This window comes from Opisthocomus hoazin, chromosome 1, assembly GCF_030867145.1.
Source record: "Opisthocomus hoazin isolate bOpiHoa1 chromosome 1, bOpiHoa1.hap1, whole genome shotgun sequence".
In the NCBI taxonomy this organism is placed as follows: domain Eukaryota; kingdom Metazoa; phylum Chordata; class Aves; order Opisthocomiformes; family Opisthocomidae; genus Opisthocomus; species Opisthocomus hoazin.
In genome coordinates, this window is record NC_134414.1 from 87,479,368 (window position 1) to 87,500,436 (window position 21,069).

The 21,069-nt window shown below is 47.9% G+C and overlaps 1 protein-coding gene across 1 annotated transcript; it reads left to right on the forward strand.

Moving 5' to 3' along the window:
* The first annotated feature begins 960 nt into the window (after window positions 1-960).
* On the forward strand, window positions 961-5,734 carry LOC104337537 (uncharacterized). The gene is made up of 3 exons (XM_075445566.1): window positions 961-2,061; window positions 4,541-4,586; window positions 4,673-5,734. Exons 1-2 carry the CDS (start codon window positions 961-963, stop codon window positions 4,547-4,549), a joined length of 1,110 nt encoding a protein of 369 aa, XP_075301681.1. The 3' UTR covers window positions 4,550-4,586; window positions 4,673-5,734.
* The last annotated feature ends 15,335 nt before the right edge of the window (window positions 5,735-21,069 follow it).

Below are 21,069 nucleotides of genomic sequence, written 5' to 3' on the forward strand. Positions count from 1 at the left end.
ATGGCCTGGCCTTGGCTTTACAGAGGCCGCCCTGTGCTTTGGCAGCGACCTCGGTAGGATGTGTGCTGCCATGCCATGCTAACGCAGAAAGTGTTTTGACGTGACCAGGAAGGGAATTTCCTGCAGGGCTGCGTGTCCCCTAAAGCTGCACGTTCCCCTGTTCCCCTGACCTGGCACGGGACTCTGCGGGTCAGTCGCCGAGACGCTCTTGGCAAGCGTTTGCCCAGGCTGGCTCCTCAGCGCTTAGCTAGGACACCTGAATCGGGGTGATGGCACCCTTAGGAGAGGAAAAAAAAAAGCCATCTTCTATGAAGAGCCATCTCCTATCAAGCCGTCTTCTGTCAGACGCTCGCTTGCGCTGGGAGGGAAAAGTGACGGAGCGTCGTCGCTCCTCCGAAGGTTTGCCGTGCCGGAGCGGGAATGATGACACGCGTGGCTGCTGCTGTATGCCTGCTGCCTGCCTAATATAATGTGTGTATATATATATATATATAGTTATATATAGTGTGTGTATATATAGAGTTATATATATTGTCTGTGTGTACATATAGAGTTATATATAGTGTGTGTAGAGTTACGTATAGAGTTATATATATAGTGTGTGTAGAGTTATATATATAGTGTGTGTATATATATAGTTATACATATAGTGTGTGTGTATATACATAGTGTGTGTATGTATACTACATGGGGTGTATATATAGCTATATACATACTTTTATATGCATAGTGTGTGTGTATAGTGGGTATGTATACAGCGTATGTACAGCTGTGGGCTCTTCCTCCCCCCCCCCCCCCCGGGCTCTTGTCACTCGGGACCGCAGGTCCGCGGCGGGGGGGGCGGGGGCTACGGCCCGGCGGGGCGGGGCGGGGGCGGGGACCCGCCCCCGCCCCGCCCCGCCGGGCCGTAGCCCCCGCCCCCCCCGCCGCGCCGCCCTGCCCGCAGCCGCCGCCGCGCCGATGCCACGTGGGAGGCGGCGGAGCCGCCGTCGGCGCCGGGCCGGAACCGCGGCCCCCCTGACGCTGGGGACGGCCCTCGCCGGGCGCCGGGAGGAGGGGAGGTCGCGGAGCCCCCGGGAGCGCGGCGGCATCGCCGAGACCCGATGGGTGCTCGGCGCCGTGGCTCCCGGCTCGCGGCTCGGCCTCCCGGGCCTAGAGGCGCTGGCGGCGGCGGCCGGGCCTAGGGGCGGCTCCCCGCCCTGGGCCGCGCCCTCGCTGCTCCAGGTGCCGGCGGCGGCCCAGCCGGCCCCGCGGCGGGAGGGCAGCGACCTGCCCGCCGGCGCCCTGGCCGTGCTGCGCCTCCAGCCCGGCGCGGAGGGCTCGGCGCGGGCGGCGGCGGCGGCGGCGGGGGCCGCGCCGCGCCTGCGGACCGTCTACGTGAACCCGCGCTGGCTGGAGCGGCAGGCCGCGCTGGGGGCGGCGGCGGCGGCGGCCAGCCCCTGCGCCGAGGCGGCGGCGGCGAGCGGCGCGGCCGGGGGCCCGGCGGCGGCGGCGGCGGCAGCGGCGGCGGCCGCACCGGCGGGGCAGGGCGAGGCGGCGGCGGCGGAGGCGGCGGCCACCCCCTACGTGGGGCTGCGGAGGCCGCTGGGCTACCAGCTGGCCAAGGCCACCAAGGAGCGGATCTGGCGGGGGGAATTCATTGACCTCTTTTCCTTGCTCCACACAGAGCTGGCCCCCGAGCACGGCCCTCGCCCGGGGGACACGCTGGACCAGTGGGTCTCGGCCTTCCTGGTGTACGCCAGCGTGGTGTGCGAGAAGCACCCGGTGCGCTGCGGGGCCATGTTCAAGTACCTGGACACCATCCGCAAGCTGCACGCCACCTACGGGGGCACCTCCTGGATGAACTACGACGAGGACTTCCGGCGGCGGGCGGCCAAGGACCCCTCCCTGCCCTGGGGCGACGTGGACCTCGACCTCTGGATGAAGTGGATGGCCCCCCTCAAGTCGCTCATCAGCAGGGAGCCGCGTGCTGAGGCCGAGGCCGCGGCCACGCCGGCTGCACCGGCCACGCCGCCGCCGCCGCCACCGTCCCAGAGCCCCAAGCAGGAGGAGAAAAGCCAGGTGTGACGGGCCGGCAGCTGCCACAGCGCGTTTCTCCGCTCCCCTGGCCGGGCGCGGTGACCCCTCGGAGAGGAAGGGGAGAAGGGGGCGGTTGGGGTGCCCTCGAGCCGGGCGGCGGCTCCGGCGTCACTCCGGCTCTGACCCGGTGCTGGCTGCAGGGCGGCGGTTGGCGAGGCACGGCGCCGTACCTTCTGGCCGTCCAGCTGGCCACCGTGGGAGGTGCGGGCATTGCGGGAGAAAAAAGCGCTCTCTCAGCAAATAATTGTTCGTGGCGTTGGTTGCGCTGGACACCAGTAGTTAGGAAGGCCAGTGGTTCCCTCCCTCTGTGTATAATTGCGATTTCCTAAAGGCTTGAGAAGGACAGCGTGGGCTTTTTTCCTGAGTTGTCTTTAGAAATTTAACTTTCTCGGCAATACGGATACCCATATGCAAGACAAAGAGTGCAGACTCTACTGTTACTGTGGGAGCATGTGGTAGTACAGGCTGTGTGGGAGGCCAGAAAAATTGATGTGAGTAAAGACCAACTTCAGTATGAATGGCCACAGCTCAAAAATTCGCTGTGATTTTGGAGATTTAATCTAGTTTTGGGACTTGGCAGAGTTAATCCACGAGTTCTGGCCTGTTTTGTGGGAAAGGAGGGTGGGTGTGATTAGGGGAAGCAGGGAAGATTTTGTGTATGTTAAGCATTCCCTTTCATCACAGGCATCGAGTGTCACTGAAGTGGCATAACCCCTAATGTACATGAATGAGCTCTCCACTGCCGGAGCTGTGACAGCGAGCTCCGCTGGTGCAAAGGGCTGCCTGCCCATACTGGGGGTTGTCCTGCTTCTCTTACACTGGTGGCTGTAGTCTGTAAAATCCCCAGCACAGAAAATGCTGAATGCTAAACGTTGATTTTCGTGCCAGCTGAGTGATGGTAGGGAGATTCTGTTACGTTGGCTGTATTTATTTCTGAGCAATTTGTTTTCAGGACCGTAGGAAAAACCTTTGCATTCCCGGAGGGGTTTTGCTAGCTCATCAGATGCTGTGCTGCCCGGGGCTTGTCAGCGCAGAGGAGTGGCTGAATTGTTGGCTTCTGTTAGCCTGGTCTGGAAAGGGAGGACCCTTTTTCAGGGCATCTGCAAGTACTTGGTGTGTCGTGCTTGGTGCGTCCTGCCTTGGGTACTGATCGAAAGTGGCTTCTCTGGGCTGACCTGCAACAAAGAGAGGGAGCAAACGCCACGCAGTGGATAGTGTGACAGGTCCCAGTGCAGGCTTTGTGGCCTTGGGGCCTTCTGTGGTTGATGCTCTAGACTTACGTGACTTGTTCTGATACCTCTGTTTAGATTTCTCCATTCTCAAGAACAACAGCTCAGTTCTTGTTTTGCTGCGGCGCTTGTGTGAGCACCAGACGGGCAGTGGCTCGTAGCTTTCATCTCACCCACGACTGGATCTTCAGCCTGTCACGCTAACCAGACTTGTAACTTCTTCCACAGTAGCCGGACGGTCTGTGCAGAGCTTTGCACTCGTGTCTGCCGAGGCACCAGAGGTCTCAATCCCCTTTGTTGTCATGGAAATTTCCCAGCTGATTTTTAGCAGTGGCCTTAATTCCCGCCCCCCCCCAGAATGAAAAGCGAAAGTAAAAGTTGTGCAGTTGTTCAGTGTAGGTTCAACGGCCTTTCTATTACTAGAGCAGTTTTTAATTGGTAGCACATAGTCTCTTATAACTGTTTGAAATAAGTCCTTAACTGCAGTAATGGCTTGAGCAGTTGTTAAAGGTAGATGAGGCCTAGGATAAAGCACGAGTTTATCACTGGTGAGGCAGCAGCCAGGAAATGTTGCTCTCCCGGAGGTGACCTGTGGGTTTCCCCTGCATCGCCAGCCCTTTCCCCCCGCCCCCAGCTCCTTGCAAGCTGTCATCATGTTGTGTGAAACTGCTTCAGAGAAATAAGATGTGACTTCACCTTTGGGCAAAAGAATCAGAGAACTGAAACGGGAGAGAGTAGGTTTTTATGGGCTTATGGCTTTGGCCAGAACCTAAGCTTTTCCACATTCATGCTATCAAGAGGAAGAGGAGGTGTTCTACAAAGACCTTTTCTTCCAGTTTGTTTGTTTGAACTGACTTTGTTTTCATAATTTCAAAGGATAGCACTAGGCAGCCTGGCTGGATATCCCTTTCAGTTGAAGGCTCCTTAAATTTCAGCTTGATGCGGTGCCCGTATCTCTAGTTCTGCAGCTCCACAGAAGGTCAACCAGTAAAAGCAGTCAGGGAAAACAAAGTGTCGTGTTTGAGGCGAGCTGTCCTTTCTAAGGCGCTGGTGAAGAGCTGTAACTTTGCATTACACAGAAGGAACAAAAGGAGAAACCCTAGTTTTAGTTTGGGTGCGATAATTGGTGCGTATGCGGGATAACAGAGATGGATTCCTGCAAATTTATGTCTGCGTGTATATATAACTTCAGACAATTCTCCATCTTTTTTTTTTTTTTTTTTTTTTTGCAGACTCCATGAAAACAAGGCCGGTTGGGATGGCAGTCAGACTAAGTGGGTGAGTTTATGTATAAAACTGACTAACTTTGGATTTTAAATATTTGCAGATTTGTTAAATACAGAATTTCTTATTGGTGCCAACAGCCTGACCCCGTTGGTGTTTAAATGGAGCTCTGGTATTCTAGTGCATTCTTTTACCTCTGCTTCTGTTGCGTTGCAAGCTGTGCTAGAGAAGACGTAGGAAATTCATTTTACCCAATCAGCAATTGTAACAATGGACTACAAACCTGCAGAGCAAGCCGGTTTGCTGGAAAACAGGAATTCCTGCAGCGCAGCGCTTGTCACAGACTATCCAAAGAGGGCAAAGATTCAGGAAGGTGAATAAATTGAACATTGGTTGAATGAGGTCAGGAACAGTCTCCCGGAGGAGAACCCTGCCCTAAAATACTACTTTGAAAGTATAAGCCAATTTAATGCGCAGATTAACCCTTCTCATTTGAGCAAACCTGTGTGCAATCCTGGATCTTTGCAAATCACAACCGGACACTTCAAAAACCTATGTACTATATTTGTTTTAAAAAAATAAATCATAACTTGTCTTGTTACAGCTGTTACTTTTACCATTTCATTGAGAATATCTGCAACATAAATGTATATTTGACTTGAAACAGTATCATACACTTGGTATAATAACTCAGGTTGTCGACAGAATTACTCTGTGAGGCTCGATGTCGCCTCTCCATTCTTCTCTGAAAAATGCATTAACCATTGCTGTCATTGCCAGAAATCAGTTACAGCACAATTGTGCATTACAAAATTCTTGATCAAATATAATAATTGACCTAAATTATTACTCAGTTTTTATTCTTGTAGAATACTTAGGATCCTGAGCATCAGGCTAGACCTTTGTAGCCTGGTGTTCATGAAAATCATATTCGCTGGTTCACGGTTTAATCGTTCTACATCTCAGTATTTTGTTTTCTTTTCCTTTTCCCTTGCATACTAGGGAGTATGATCAAGGTAATACTATGATCCAGTAACGCGCATGATGGTAAGGGTATGCCTTTAGTTGTTTCAGGAAAAAGCTGCCGTTATCTGCTCTCCTTTACCTTTCTTGATAGTTTCAATAATATGCATAACATGAAGTGTTTGTAAATTGATATTAAGCTGTTTGTGACTTCACCTAAATAAATTTTTATATATAAATGCTGTTCTTAATTGTAGCCTTTTTTTTCCTCCCTTGTTCCTGTATTGCCACTTCCCCTTTTACAATCACTTTTTTCCGTCACCTGACCTTTTACAAAATTTCCAGTGTTCAGTTATGAAAGCACAACTGAATCTTAACTGTCGACAAAAAACAAATCAGCCTTTGAAATTTACTTTCAGTGTTTTGCATAAGGGCTTGATAATGTTGCAACTGTAGTTGTCATAGCTTTTTCGTCTTTGTCAGTTGTTGAGATGACGATAGTTATCAGGCCTTGATCTGTCTGAAAATGAAATAGCCGCTGTACTGAAATACCAGCGTTTTAATGGCCTCCAAACTGGGACTCTGATCCAGCGAAGGCTGAGATATCTGCATTCAGTGCAGTGGAATATAGAGCACTCTTACAAATGGAATTACAAGTTACAAAAATACTGTTCATTTTTCAGAAAGGGCTTAGAGCTCAATAATGAGGTCTCTCGTGCCATTTTTCACTTGTCCTGTTTTCTTCAGAAATCAGAACCCCATTACTCACCGGTCTGTGCTGCGTCTCTTCCATGTCATTGCTACACGTGGAGCACCTCGGGCATCTTCTCCCGTGACAGTGGCAGGGCTTGGGGGGAGGGACAGGGAGAGGGTGACGCGGAGTGGGGAAGGATGAGCAGATGTCGGTCTCCTCAGTCCCGCTGAGGAATTGCACAAGCGTGGGTCTTAACCTACTGACTCAGGGCAGCAAAGCAGCAACACTTTTGTTTTTCTTGTCCTGTTTGGGAGCAGCAATCCCAGCTGGAGTCTGAAGCACTTCCTAACGTTCTTTGTCCGAGTCCTTCTGCCAGGAATTAGTTGGGCTCGTTTGTTACTCTCTCCAGTCTTCACACAGTCTCGTGCCCTTCCTGGCACCCGGTCACCTCCCCGTTCCCTGGCTGCTGCTGGTGCTGGGTTGGACCACCCTGTCTTCTGCCTCTGCTCTAGGCAGCTGCCAGGGCTCTGCCTTGCTCTCCAGCGTTAGTAGCTGCTTTCAAAAGGCTGCCTGCTTTCACAAAGAAACTTGCCTTTCAAATTATTAGCGGTGATGTTTTTACAGTCTGTGGGACTTTCCCCTGCCCTGCTTTTTTTTTTTGCCTGTCTTCATAAATTTTGACCTTCCCAGTAACTTCACTGTGGTCCCTGTGCATCCTCGCTTTGGCATTTATTGTTGCACGTGTGCTTTCCCCCCTCGTTGCTGTGCTGTAAGCTTCTGCATCAAATTTCCTTGTCTGTTAGTTTCTCGTTAAAAGTGTTGGATGTCAGTGGGTTTCTTCAAATTCCAACAGTTAGTTACTGCGTGGGTTTGTGTATGTTGTTGACACTGGGCGAGTCTTGCCTTCAGAGCTCCTGAGGCTGCCTTGTCCTTGCAGAGTCAGCATGGTGCAGAGCCGCGTGCCCTCTGTTCATCGCTGGTTTATGAGCAGATACCTTTCGGTGATCATAAGCTAAGCTTGCTCTCATTTACGTGGTGTGGCAGGCAGCGCGGAGATGCCGAAGATGCCCGCTGTCTGAAAGCAGACCTTGAGGATGACCCTGAAGCTAAGTGATGCGTGAAGATAGAGCACACGGTGGGCGAGAGGCTTGGTGTCAAAATGAACCATGGTTCTGTTATTCAGTAACTGATCTGCAGTGGAGATCAGTGATATGTAAGAATTTTTTTTATTATTATTATTTTACATAAGTCCCGTTACTTAGCATGGGGAGATGTCCTCTTTTCAGTGTTGCTGCAATTTCTTATGCTGCTCTCAAAAAATGTTGAGCATTTGTACAAAGTATCAGCAAAGGTTTTCACCAAGGCTGATGGAACTTCCAGCTGGGAATACTTGTAAAATGTGTGGGAATTGATCTGTTTGGGAGGACCATCATCTTATAGAAAAACAGTTTTCTGTCAGTTGACTAGAATTAGGTAGCACGTACTTTTGGCAGGTAATTTCAGATAAGTTTATTTTTAGGGATTTCCAGCAAGACAGGATTTTTTTTTCACAGGCGTGCTTTCTCATGTGCTGGATCGATATGCATTGTTACTACAAAGAACAGATTAAAACCAGCGCAGTGTGACTCTGACAGCACAAAATGTGTTGCAGCTTAGGGATGAGACTAAAACACGTAAGTCTTTGAGCAAGCTGACATGACTGGGGAGATTAGAGTCGTGCTTCATCAAAAGTAGAGTCAAATAAGTGGGATTTCTGACTTCCACCTGCGTGCAGCACTTGGGTTTGAGATATTTGGAGCATCTGAAAGAACGAGATGGTGCTACACCCTTCTGGCCTTACTAGTATGATGTGTCTTTAAAGGTAAGATGATAGCAGAACATTTTGCATGCGGGGTATCCTGTCGCATCTGCAGCTGAACAGAATTATTACTTCTGAGCTCTGACTAGATCCTGTCACTTATTTGGTGTGTGTCTAAGCGTGCCTGGATGGAGCGGACTTGGGAGACTCCACAGCAGGGTTTCATGTGTTTTTGAGAAGCCGGTGGCATTGGCAACAAGTCTTTCTGTCCACTCCCATAGCAAAATCAAAACCAAAAGCCCAGGGACTGTGGTAACCGTGGAGGGGAGGGATGTGAGTCGGTGATAACAGCCTAGATGTTTGCAGAAATGTTGCCTAGTGAACTTACCGAACATTTTGGGGGGTCATATGCTTACTAGGGACTGCAACAATTAGTAATGTCTATGGGAGTGCTTCTGGCAGTTCTTTCTACAAAGAGATGATGTCCCTGAAAACTCAGACTTGACTGTTATCCTATCACAAAGTTCAGTGTGCATTAGTCCAGCACAATACAGCACACAAACTTTTATCCATATAATCTTCTGGGTCCAACACTTTTTTGGATGTTGCTGGTTCCCCCCGCCCCGCCCCGGGAATTCTTGTCAAAACCAGTTGGCATCTTTGTGGTTTGGCAGTTTACTGGGCAATCAGCTAAATGGCAGCTGAGATTTAAAGAGCAGAAACATGTTTACAAAATCCTGCATATCTGTAAACATGAAATATTTCAAGAAGTATTTTTACCTTTTTTGGTGGCTGTTGCTCTTTCTTTGCTTTAAAGAACACTTTCTTCTTCCCAGTGTCTCAGTGCAGTGTTGCTGTGTCAGTATTTCCAGGGCAGCAGGGGAATGTTTACATCCAAACAAAATCTGTTTTCTCTGAATTTTTTAATTGCAAACATTTGTGCCCGTAAAATCCTTTCCACATAACTCAGTCACTGTTTAACTTAAATTTTTTGATTCTGTGCAAAGTCTAAAACTCAGATCACGTTCAGTTTTAGGCTTGAGGGTTTTTTTTCTGAATCATGTAATAAGAGCATTGCCTCTGCACCTACATCAGTGGATACAGAAAATGCCATTTGCCACTTAAAAAGGCAGTCCTAATGATCTGAAGTCAGGAATGGCTGTTTAAAAACAGAAATACGGCTTACACTGGCTTCAGATACTGTAAGCGCCATCTGCATTGGTGATGCTGTTCAAAGTGTCCATAAATGCCCTACATGGGACAACCTCACAAGTTTTATTTCCATTTGAAGTCTCAGCCCATGACTGTGTGTGGCTTTTTCTGCAGAGGCAGTCATAGGCCCTTAAAGGGCTGGGTGTGCTGGTGTTAGTTGGTGGGGCTGTTCAGCTGATGAGCTGCAAGACAACATGGTGGCAGAGGACCTGGACTGCGTCGTCCCCCACAGATGTCCCTGGCATAAACAGAGAACAGACAGCTGCTTGAAATGCGTAACACGGGCCAAGAGTTCTTGCCTCTTCACCTAAGCTTTCCACCCTCTGCTTGGGCATTCTGGCATTTATCTTCCACCACAGCTCCTTCCTCTCTGCAGGGTTTTTTTTTCACTCCATAACAGTCAAATGTCATTCATGCTGGTGTCTGGCAGGAAGAAGTACCACCAGTGCATGCTGATAGTTCCCTACTGTATTCATGTCTCCTGTGGATGATCCATGCCGTGCTAAGCGAAAAGATGTTTCTTCCCCTTAAAGCTGGGGACTGAAGTTTATACAGCTGCTTATCAGAGGTGCTTGGATTAGAAATGTTAGCAACCCCGGATCCTTGACAATAAAAGATCAGTTCGAGGTGGAGAAATCTCTGAGGGTGCCTTTTCTCAGGGCATGCAGGTGTGTCTCTTGCTGCACTTGGTGTGACTGCAGATGATGAGGGACCTGAAGCAGGAGGCTTCTCAAAGTGCCGTGGACTGGGAGGGAAGCATTTCATTTTCCTTCTTTCTGTGTGTCGCAGTTTAACCTGGCAACTAGGACCTGACAGCCACTCGCTCACCCCTCCCCTCCCAGTGGGATGGGGAGGAGAAATGGACAAAAGGCAAAACTCCTGGGTTGAGATAAATACAGTTTAATCAAACAATAAAGGAAATACTAATACTAATAATAAGGCTAACAATTATGATAATAATGAATATGTGAAATGAACTATATACAATACAATTTCCTCACCACCCAACGACTGATTTGCAGCCAGTCCCCAAGCAGCAATCGCAGAACCTGGAAATTGCAAATTTCACAAAATTCCTGAAAAAGTTTGAACTCCTGGACAAGAGAGGATTCAAACTCGTTGAAAGGAGAAGAGCAGATAGCCTCCTGTCTCTGGCCAACCCCCATTAACAAACTGAGCATGACGTCTGTGGTATGGAATATTTCCACTGGCCAGCTTGGCTAGCAGTCTGGCCATGCTCCCTCCCAGCTCCTGCCCACCTGCTCGTTAGCTGAGTGTGAGAAACTGGAAAAAGTCCTCGATTTCATAGAAACAGCTGAAAACATCAGTGTTATCAACATTCTTCTTGCACTAAATACGAAACACAGCAGCTACTGGGAGGAAAAAAAGCTCTATCCCAGCTGCAGCCAGGACACTGTCATTTCCGTTGTCCTTTCTGCCCCACCAACAGTCTCCCAAGCCAGATATCTGACTGACTTTGTTATCAAGTACTGGTGGTTAACAGGGGCAATCTCACTGCTGTTACATTGGATTGTTGGAAGAAATGACTGTTGACATCTGCAAGATCATGGAGGTTTTCTAGATGCAGTGCAATAAATTTGGTGGTATTGAAGTGCAAAAAAAAGTGTCTTCAGGGGACCCAATCTGTCCTTTGCTTTGCCGTTTAGGAAAAGAAGATGCAGCTACACAGCTTGATGTGATATAAGCCAGTGGAAAAGCTACAGGTAGAGGTTTAGTACCAGAAAGTAAATGTGCATGTTGTTACTGCTGGAGGTGCTTTGTAGGCCAATATATAAGCAGCAAAAGGAGCCCTGGCCAGCAGACAAAGCTGGCCAGGCTGCAGGTGAAGCTGACCCACCGAGCACAAGGGCACTTCACGGAACGGGTTACGGAGCTGTGCAGCTCAAGAAGGGAGCTTAAAGCTCACTCTTCTTCTTGTGCCTTAGCATGCTTTAATGAAGAAAAAAAAAAAGACACAAAAAGTACTTTCATTGTATAACTGGAATGCTCTACAAAAAATAACAACACATAAGCTACAGTTGCAAATGTTTTTTGAGAGGAGAGTGGGTGGTATCTGGTATGCACCATTTCCTAAAACGTGCATTTTCCATCTTAAACATTTTGATTGCATGCAAATGAAAAGGAATAAAATTGAGTCTTTCAGTACAAATAAGGTAGAGAACAATACAATTTACCAGTGTGTTAAAATTACTTGAAATGTTCTGTGGCTTTGTTAGCAAGCATTTAAAAACATTGTGGGGTAGGGATTTTTTTTGTCACTGCTCAAAACATTGAAAGCACAAAATTTAGCATGTTACAGCAACTGTTGAGAGCAGCACAAGTCGCTTGCGGCCCTGTACTGCACAGAGGTGTGAGTAATTGTCTCGGTTGTTCCCCATCAGAAGGGAGAGGAAAGGCTCAGCATATCCTTTACCTGCCTCTTGTATGAGCAAGCTGTTACCGTGGAGTGTTTCTCAAAGTGGAGAAGCTGAGGACAAGACCTTGGGTCACCTGGTTCCCCGCTGGATCACAGCAACTGAACTGCAGGGCTCCGAGATACATGGTACCCTTTCGATTCTCTTGACCTCTCCAGCCCACACTCTCTGAATGAGCAGTTTCTGCAGAGCATGGAAACACAGAAACTCTTCTTTTTTGTGGTTTTCTGGCGTTGTTGTAGCTTCAGCCTTGACACCTTGTTCTGTGAAGCTGCTGTGAGAGGGAATTGATGGAACCAAGAAACAGGTGAGGAGGGCTGGTAAAGATGTTTCCTCATGAGTGTAAGAAAAGCGCAATGAACGCTACTAAGCTTTCGTGAGTCTGGGAAATGTTGGTTACAGCTTGATTCATAACTCACAGTGGTGGAGGACCAGAAAAGGTAAACCTGCTTATTTCTATAGCTGCTGTTGCCTAGCAGTGTATCACAGCATGCCTTGTGTATGGAGTGGCATGGGCATGGGATGATTTGGCTGTGGCAGGAGGAGAAAATTATTTGACAAAACATGTCTTGGTGAGATGGTTGACTCTGTGGCTTAAGCTGGCAAGCTACATGAAAGTAAAACATATTTTAGCTTTCTTTCAACAGGCAGAAGTGACTTTCTTGAGATGGGGAAGCTGCCTTGAGCATGTGTGCCTGTTTGATGTAGTGAGCGTTTTAAAAGTAGTGTTTCAAACGCTGGGCCTGGTCAAGCCAGAACCTGAAAGCTTTGAATTCACAGAATGAATCATAGGATAGCTTGGGTTGGAAGGGACCTTATAGGTCCTCCAGTTCCAACCTCCCTGCCATGGGCAGGGACACCTCCCACCAGACCAGGTTGCTCAGAGCTCCATCCAACCTGGCCTTGAACACTGCCAGGGAGGGGGCAGCCACAGCTTCTCTGGGCAGCCTGTTCCAGTGCCTCACCACCCTCACAGTGAAGAATTTCTTCCTTATATCTAATCTAAACCTACCCTCTTTCAGTTCAAAGCCATGGCCCCTTGTCCTGTCACTACCTGCCCTCGTAAAAAGTCCCTCTCCAGCTTCCTTGTAGGCCCCCTTCATGTACTGGAAGGCGGCAGTAATGTTAGCTCTAGATAGCTTTGTTCATTTGCTCTGCTCAAAACTGCTGACAATTAAATTAACTACTGTATTGCTGTTTTGACGCCTGTGAAGTTCCACCACAGGCTTCCAGTGGCATTATTGATTAATTACTCTACGAACAACAAGCAAAGGACCTATTCTGACTTGGTCCCCCCCTGCCTGTGGGACAAACGCCATTGTGAACAGGAGATCAATTTCAGACATGAAGGTGAAGGGTACCTTTCCTTACCTAGGAAACTGTACAGAGTGCCATTTAGCTGATCCTCCCCCTCTGTTGCTGCAGGCAGGACCGGAGTTGAAGAGCCAGCAGTAGCCTGGTGGGCCAGCGGAGTGAGCCGTCTGAGATGGCTAAGGGTGGGAGAGGTGTCCTGATATTTAGTTAATGACCTTCAGCTGGGATGTCCATTTTGAAGGTTTTGGGGGAAGTAGGAAACACGCACGCACCACACACTGGCAGCTACATCCAGAAAAGGGATGAAGCTTGGGGCTGGCTGTGGATTCCCTGCTTTTCCTCCTTGTCTCTCTGCCATTCCTGCTGCGGAGGCTTTGGCAGGAGGAAAGGGTGTGGAAAATTCACTGGTGCTGTGCCAGGGCTGCACCGTGATTGCCTGAGCTTGTCTTGCTCCGTGAGCCGTTGGCAGAAGCAGGTATTTAGCTGATGTCTAGAGAAGCTGAGTTTTACAAATTTGTGTGTAAGCATTGGAAATCGTGACTACAGAGCTAGCTGTAGAGGCCGGAGAAAACACGGTGAACAGTAAACTACGGAAAATGCTCTTTACCTGGAAGCCTTTTTGAAGCAGTCTGCTAGACTTTGCTGCATGTCATGCTAAAGACAGTCTATACTGAGAGATGGGTCAGAAATGATAAAGCTGCAATGTACAGGTCAAATTGTTGAGTGTAGCGCATGAATATTTCCTTGCTGTGATATTTCCTATTGCAGTTTCTACTCCAGTCTTTGTCCTGGAATTACTTCTTTCAGGAATTTGTTTCTTCTTTTTTTTTTTTTTTTTTTTACTAGGATTTCCCAAGGGGCAGTCAGTGGCGATGCCCTGAGTGGAAACTGTTGAGAGCTCTCCGAGATATACTCATGGTTTATCTTCCATGTACGCTACTTTGCTGGATCTTACCTACTGTTATTCTGTGTAGTCTGACGAGTTGCCGGGGCCCTCTGCAATTTCTCAGCCTCTCCTTTAAAGATGGACTATTCAGCCTGCATAATTTTCAAATATCCCAACATTCCTTCTAATTTCTTCTGGATGCAGGTGCTCTCAATATGTCTAAATACTTCTGGTAGGTAGTGGGTAAGAGAAGCTCAACTTCTGTGTCCTCATGTTTATTTTGTTCCCATCAGGTTTTTTGTCCTTTGAGACACCATGCTGTTCTTTAGAGTAGAAGTGTCTGCTTCTTGGGTTTCTAAAACAAAGCTTAGCCATCTGACCTTAGATTCAGCATTATGCCAAAAAAATATCTCTAAACCCATTTTGTTTAACATGAAGCTGCTTCTACTGCAACTATATAAAAATTGCTCCAATTTTTCTTAACAGATAGGCCCCTTATGTTCAGCACCACACCTCTGTACATTTATTTATTATTACATTTATTTAGAAAAGTATTTCCAATTGAGTGTTTTCATTGTTGAAGATCTTGTTTTAACAAGTTGCAACGTCAGAAAAGTTGCTTGGTTTTGTTTATTTGTTTGTTTGGTTTTTTTCCAGAAAACAGAATTTCTATAAAACAGAAAAAGGTACTGAAAACCTATGTCAATTATTTTAAGATTTTTTGCTCCCTTTTACTCCATAAAAGGAACATGGATTAATCTAGGAATTTACACAGAAATTTTTCTCACTTTACTGCAAAGCCTTGGAAGTACACTGTAATCGTCTTGTCATGCAACTTGTTAATGCATAGAGGTGTGTGTCCTAACAAAAAAAATGAGTCTTGGTTTTTACATTAATGGAGATGGCCAAGTGGGATTTTTCGAAGCGTTATTAAATCAGAATTTTTAAATCATTCGGGTTTTGTTTTTTTTTTTAACTTAGAGGATAACCAAACTGATGTGAACCAATTTCAGGCACTATATTTGGAGCACTATCTTTAGTTTCTATTTTGGTGGTCGGGCTTGGAGCCAGACTTTTTTTGTTAACTTGGAGTTTTTCTGGCACAGTGTAAAAATGGCTCTGTTTTATTATTCCATTTTGCAAAACTTCCCTTCAGGGTAGACTTTTCTAAATTAACCAATGCTTGTGCAGTTATTTTATACTCCCTACAAAACCACAGCTGAAAGGAGCAATTAAAAAGCTTGATTGCCACTTTAAACTTGGAATTTCATCTGTATTTAACAGGAAGAAACTCTTGTTTCAAGATTGTTTGCAGCCATTTCCCCTGTCAATGTTAATCGTATTTTGGGGTTTGCGTGGACTGTAGGATCTAGCGCTTAGGGATTTAGAAATGACGGGCTGTCGTACAAGTGATTCCAGATGGTGGGATTTTCCCTTCGGACACTGTCCTGGCTCTTCCCAAGATGTACCTTGTACCAGCCATCCCACGACTGTGCAACACACTGCCTTCTGAGAGGCATTTGGTGCAGCTAGGCTGTGTCGTGTCTCCGTAATGCCGCGCTGAATTTCTCTCATCCAGACTTTTAAGCAGAATAACACCAAGCCTTCCCAATACCGATACAAAAAGAAACACCTGAAAAAGCCCTGGAGGTGCAGACAAGAAGCCAAGGAGAGAGAGCTGAACCCATGGCACGTGCCCGACTACAGCAGTGGCACGGCAGAGTCCCTGCAGCTTTGCTGTCGCTACGGGGGAAGGGAGATGCTCAGAGCCGAGGCAACCGAGCTGATCCTGGGCCGTGACAGCATCCCGGCAATGCAGGTCTGGCGAGTCCCAGTCCCTACGTGGTGCTAAACTGCTCCCTGCAAACTGTGCCTCCAGCAGGACAGAAATATGACAGAGGTGAGCTGCTGCTCGGCTCTCACTTGTGGACAAGGCAGATGTCCATCTCTGCGGTGTGAGCTACTGAGCCGGGACTTCACGCACAAAGCCTTTTAAGCATACGAGAGCACTGGATCCAAGTCACGCCAGTCCAAACTGCGGCAATGATCAGACCTGCATGTAACGCTGTCAGCTGCTGTACAGGAGGCCAAAGTATTTTGCCTGGCTACCTTTATTCCCCAAAACATAAAGCTAAGTTTATATAAATATATAAAACCCACATCAGTAAATATAAAGCTAATTCCATTTTCAAGCCTTAAAAGAAAGTCAATGGTCTAAGCATAAATAAGTAAGTAAATAAACGGCTGCATGCATCTGTTTTATCCAAACCCACATTTGCAATTCAGAAATGTCTCTTGAAGCCGTCAGACTTTTCCCAGCTCTCAAGCAGAGAAGGAATCTTCTGTCAGGCAGTTGGCCGCCTTGGGTGCTGCACTGCTGGTAGCTATGGATGTGCAGCATCCACCACCTGCAACAGCAGCCCCTGTCTGAAATTTGGGGGGGGGTGGGGGGGCAGCTGCTACCTCGCCTGCGCACCACAGAGCCTGTCACGCAAATCCAAGGCGCCTCTTGTTGGACCAACCTAGGTAAGCAGAGTGAGGACAGAAAACCAGATCACAAGCTGCTGGCAAGACACAGCGTCTTTTGATTGCTCTCTTGGTGCACATCATTCTTGTATCCCAGGACAATTTCCCACCATCAGAAAAGTATTTATTTGTCATGTTTCAAAACAGGCTGCAACTTCATGTGCACAGGATGGGTATCCACTAAGCTTCAATATAAACTTTCCTTTCCTGGGCAATAAAAGTTCTCATTATCCTCCTGAGGCATGGACAGTCTTTTCATTTATTGCTTTTAGATCTCCCAGCAGACTGCAGAGCAAATAACGAATGAGTACTTTGATTTTTACCAACTTTTAGTAGATGGTATGTTTTCATAACACAGAAATTATTACCCAGATTGTCCTTCTGGCTGGAGAAATGAGTTCTAACACATTGTAGAGCTTTAAGAGGGAGAATTCATTCTGAGGACAACCATGTGTCCTGGGAAAAAGATGGGAAGAGATAAACAAAACAAATAAACATTTACCATGGAAGTAGTGAGTTAGTAGCTGCCCAAAGTGGAAAGCAGAACCCAAGTGTATTTCTTTGCCTGCACGTGCAGTAGTTTGATATCTTCGATCAAGAGAAAGAGCACGCAGAGTCCATCCATTTTTTCCGTTAACTGCCTGCATGCTCACATCCAGCTAACGTTTGTGTTTTCAGTGTAAACAGGAATACTGTATGTCCTGGTTTCGGCTGGGATAGTTAATTTTCTTCCTGGTAGCTGCTGTAGTGCTGTGTTTTGGATTTGGGATGAAAATAATGTTGATAACATAATGATGTTTTTAGTCGTTGCTAGGCAGTCAAGGATTTTTCAGCTTCTCACGCTATCCTGGCCTGCCAGGTGCATGGGAAGCTGGGAGGGGACACAGCTGGGACAGCTGACCCAAACTGGCCAAGCGGTATTCTGTTCCATATGAGATGATGCTCAGTCTATAAGCTGGGGGGAGTTGTCCAGGGGGGAGCAATTGCTGCTCAGGGACGGGCTGGGTATTTTTCATTGGGTGGTGAGCAATTGCATTTGTGCATCACTTGGTTTGCATATTTGCTATTATTATTTTCATAGAAGCATACAACAGTTTGGGTTGGAAGGGACTTTAAAGATCACCTACTTCCAACCCCCCTGCCATGGACAGGGACACCTTCCACCAGACCAGGTTGCTCAGAGCTCCGTCCAGCCTGGCCTTCAACACTGCCAGGGAGGGGGCATCCACAGCTTCTCTGGGCAACCTGGTCCAGTGCCTCACCACCCTCATAGTGAAGAATTTCTTCCTAATATCTGATCTAAATCTACTTTCTTTTGGTTTAAAGACATTGCCCCTTGTCCTATCACTTCATGCCCTTGTAAAAAGTCCCTTTCCAGCTTTCTTGCAGGTGCCCTTTAAGTACTGGAAGGCTACAATAAGGTCTCCCCAGAGCCTTGTCTTCTCCAGGCTGAACAGCCTCAACTGTCTCAGCCTTTCTTCACAGGAGAGGTACTCCAGCCCTTGGATCATTTTTGTGGCCCTCCTCTGGACCAGCTCCAACAGGTCCATGTCTTTCCTGTGCTGAGGGCTCCAGAGCTGGACGCAGGACTCCACGTGGGGTCTCACCAGAGCAGAGCAGAGGAGCAGAATCACCTCACTCGACTTGCTGGCGACGCTGCTTTTGACGCAGCCCAGGGTATGGCTGGCCTTCTGGGCTGCAAGTGCACACTGCCAGCTCATGCTGAGCTTCTCGTCAACCAGCACCCCCAAGTCCTTCTCCTCAGGTCTGCTCTCAATCCATTCTCTGCCCAGCTTGTATTTGTGCTTGGGATTGCCCTGACCCATGTGCAGGACCTTGCACTTGGCCTTGTTGAACTTCATGAGGTTCGCACCTCTCAAGCCTGTGAAGGTCCCTCTGGATGGCATCCCTTCCCTCATGTGTATCAACTGCACCACTCAGCTTGGTGTCGTCTGCAAACTTGCTGAGGGTGCACTCAATCCCTCTGTCAGTGTTGCTGACAAAGATGTTAAACAATACTTTTCCCAACACCAAACCCTGAGGAACACCACTGGTCACTGGTCTCTATTTGGACATCGAATTGTTGAGTTGTTGACCACAACTCTTTGAGTGCAACCATCCAGACGATTCGTAACCCACCAAGTGGTCCACCTGTCATATCCATGTCTCTCCATTTTAGAGACAAGGACGTCATGTTGGACAATGTCAAATGCTTTGCTCCAGTCCAGGTGGATGATGTCAGTTGCTCTTCCCTTATCCACCAACTCTGTAACTCCATCATAGAAGGCCACCAAATTTGTCAGGCATGATTTGCCCTTAGTGAAGCCATGTTGGCTGTCACCAATCACCTCCTTATTTTGCATGTGCCTTAGCATAGTTTCCAGGAGGATCTGCTCCATGCCAGGCACAGAGGTGAGACTGACTGGCCTGCAGGTCCCTGAGCCTTCCTTTTTACCCTTTTTAAAGATGGGGGTTATGTTTCCCCTTTTCCAGTCAGTGGGAACTGCACCGGGCTGTCACAACTTCTCAAATATGATGGATAGTGGCTTAGCAACTTCCTCTGCCAGTTTCCTTAGGACCCATGGATGCATCTCATCAGGTCCCATGGACTTGCATCTCTTATTATCATAGAATCATAGAATGCTTTGGGTTGGAAGGGACCTTCAGAGGTCATTTAGCCCAGCCCCCTGCAGTGAGCAAGGATATATTCAACTAGACCACGTTGCTCAGAGCCCCATCCAACATATCCGTGTTTGTTTCCAGGGATGGGGCCTCCACTGCCTCTCTGGGCCACCTGGTCCAGTGCTTCACCACCCTCATGGTATAAAATTTCTTCCTTATATCTAGTCTAAATCTACCCTCCCTAGTTTAAAGCCATTACTCCTTGTCCTATCACAACAGGCCTTGCTAAAGAGAGTTTCCCCATCTTTCCTACAGGCCCCCTTCAGGTACTGAAAGGCTGCTATAAGGTCTCCCTGCAGCCTTCTCTCCTCCAGGCTGAACAGCCCCAATTCTCTCAGCGTTTCTTCATAGGAGAGGTGTTCCAGCCCTCGGATCATCTTTGTGGTCTTCCTCTGGACCAGCTCCAACAGGTCCATGTCCTTTTTGTGCTGAGGGCTCCAGAGCTGGACGCAGGACTCCACGTGGGGTCTCACCAGAGCAGAGCAGAGGAGCAGAATCACCTCCCTCGACTTGCTGGCCACACTGCTTTGGATGCAGCCCAGGATATGGTTGGCCTTCTGGGCTGCAAGTGCACATTGCCAACTTATGTCAAGCTTTTCATCCACCAGTACCTCCAAGCCCTTCTCCTCAGGGCTGCTCACAATCCCTTCATCCCCCAGCCTGTATTGATACCAGATGTTGCCCTGACCCACATGCAGGGCCTTGCACTTGGCCTTGTTGAACCTCATGATGTTCATGCATGCCCTCTTCTCAAGCTTGGCCACGTCCCTCTGGATGGCATCCCGTCCTTCTGGTGTGTCAACTGCACCATTCAGCTTGGTGTCATCTGCAAATTTGCTGAGGGTGCACTTGATCTCACTGTCTATGTCACTGATGAAAATATTAAACAGCACTGATCCTAGCACAGACCCCTGAAGGACATCACTTGTCACCGGTGTCCATCTGGACATCGAGCCATTGACCACTACCTCTGGCTGTGACCTTCCAACTAATTCCTAACCCACCGAACAGTCCACCCATCAAATCTATATCTCTTCAATTTAGAGAAAAGGATGTTGTGAGGGACTGTGTTGAAGGCTTTACAGAAGTCCAGGCAGATCACATCCGTAGCTCTTCCCTTGTCTACTGTTGTAGTCATGCCATCATAGAAAGGTGCAAGGTTGGTCAGGCTTATCTCTTCCTTTGCTTTCCCATTAAACTGTCTTTATCTCAACCCACAAGTTTTTACTTTTCCCCATTCTCCTCCCCATCCCACAGGGTGGGGAGGGGTGGAGTGAGCAAGTGGATGACTGGTGCTTAGTTGCCAGCTGGGGTTAAACCACAACATTGCAATGAGTCCTGGCCAACCAACGGACATTCTATTGAAATGATTAATTTGATATATTGTTGATTTGATATAGTGTTAATTAATTTGACATAGTCTTAATTTTATATAGTGTTCATTTGATATATTGTTAATTCTAATCTTTTTTCTTCCCATGACCTTTAGATACTCACTTTGCTTTCAAATTGAAAACCTACAAGCATGGAGGGTCTGCTGTTTGATTTTAACCATATACACCCATTCTGCAGCTCACCAGTAACTGGTAAGTCTAAGCACAAGGTCATAAAAACGAGGCTGAGGAGTTCTGAGTTAGAGCATTAGGGCCAGATCCACCCTCCTTTGCGTTGTTCACAGATCAGCTGAGGATTTCACCAGTGCAGGAGGATGTATGGCTCATGTGAGTCAGCAAAGCTGCCCTATACAGCGCTCGCCTGGCCTCCTGCCAGGGACAGAGTTGTACCTGCCGAAAGCAAGAGGTCACGGTTGGTGCACCGCTGAAATATGCCGGTTGTCGGCATAAGGGTCTCTGCTGCAAAGCAGCGTAATTCAGAGCAGTCTTCAGGATCAGCCTGGCAGCAGCCCGTGGATAAGGAGCTGCTCTGTCATTCTCTTTGGGATGTGCTGAACGAACCTTTGGCCGAGCAACACCAGTAAGGCACATTTCCAAGCCATGTCGGTGAGTTATGGTGCAGCACTGGACATG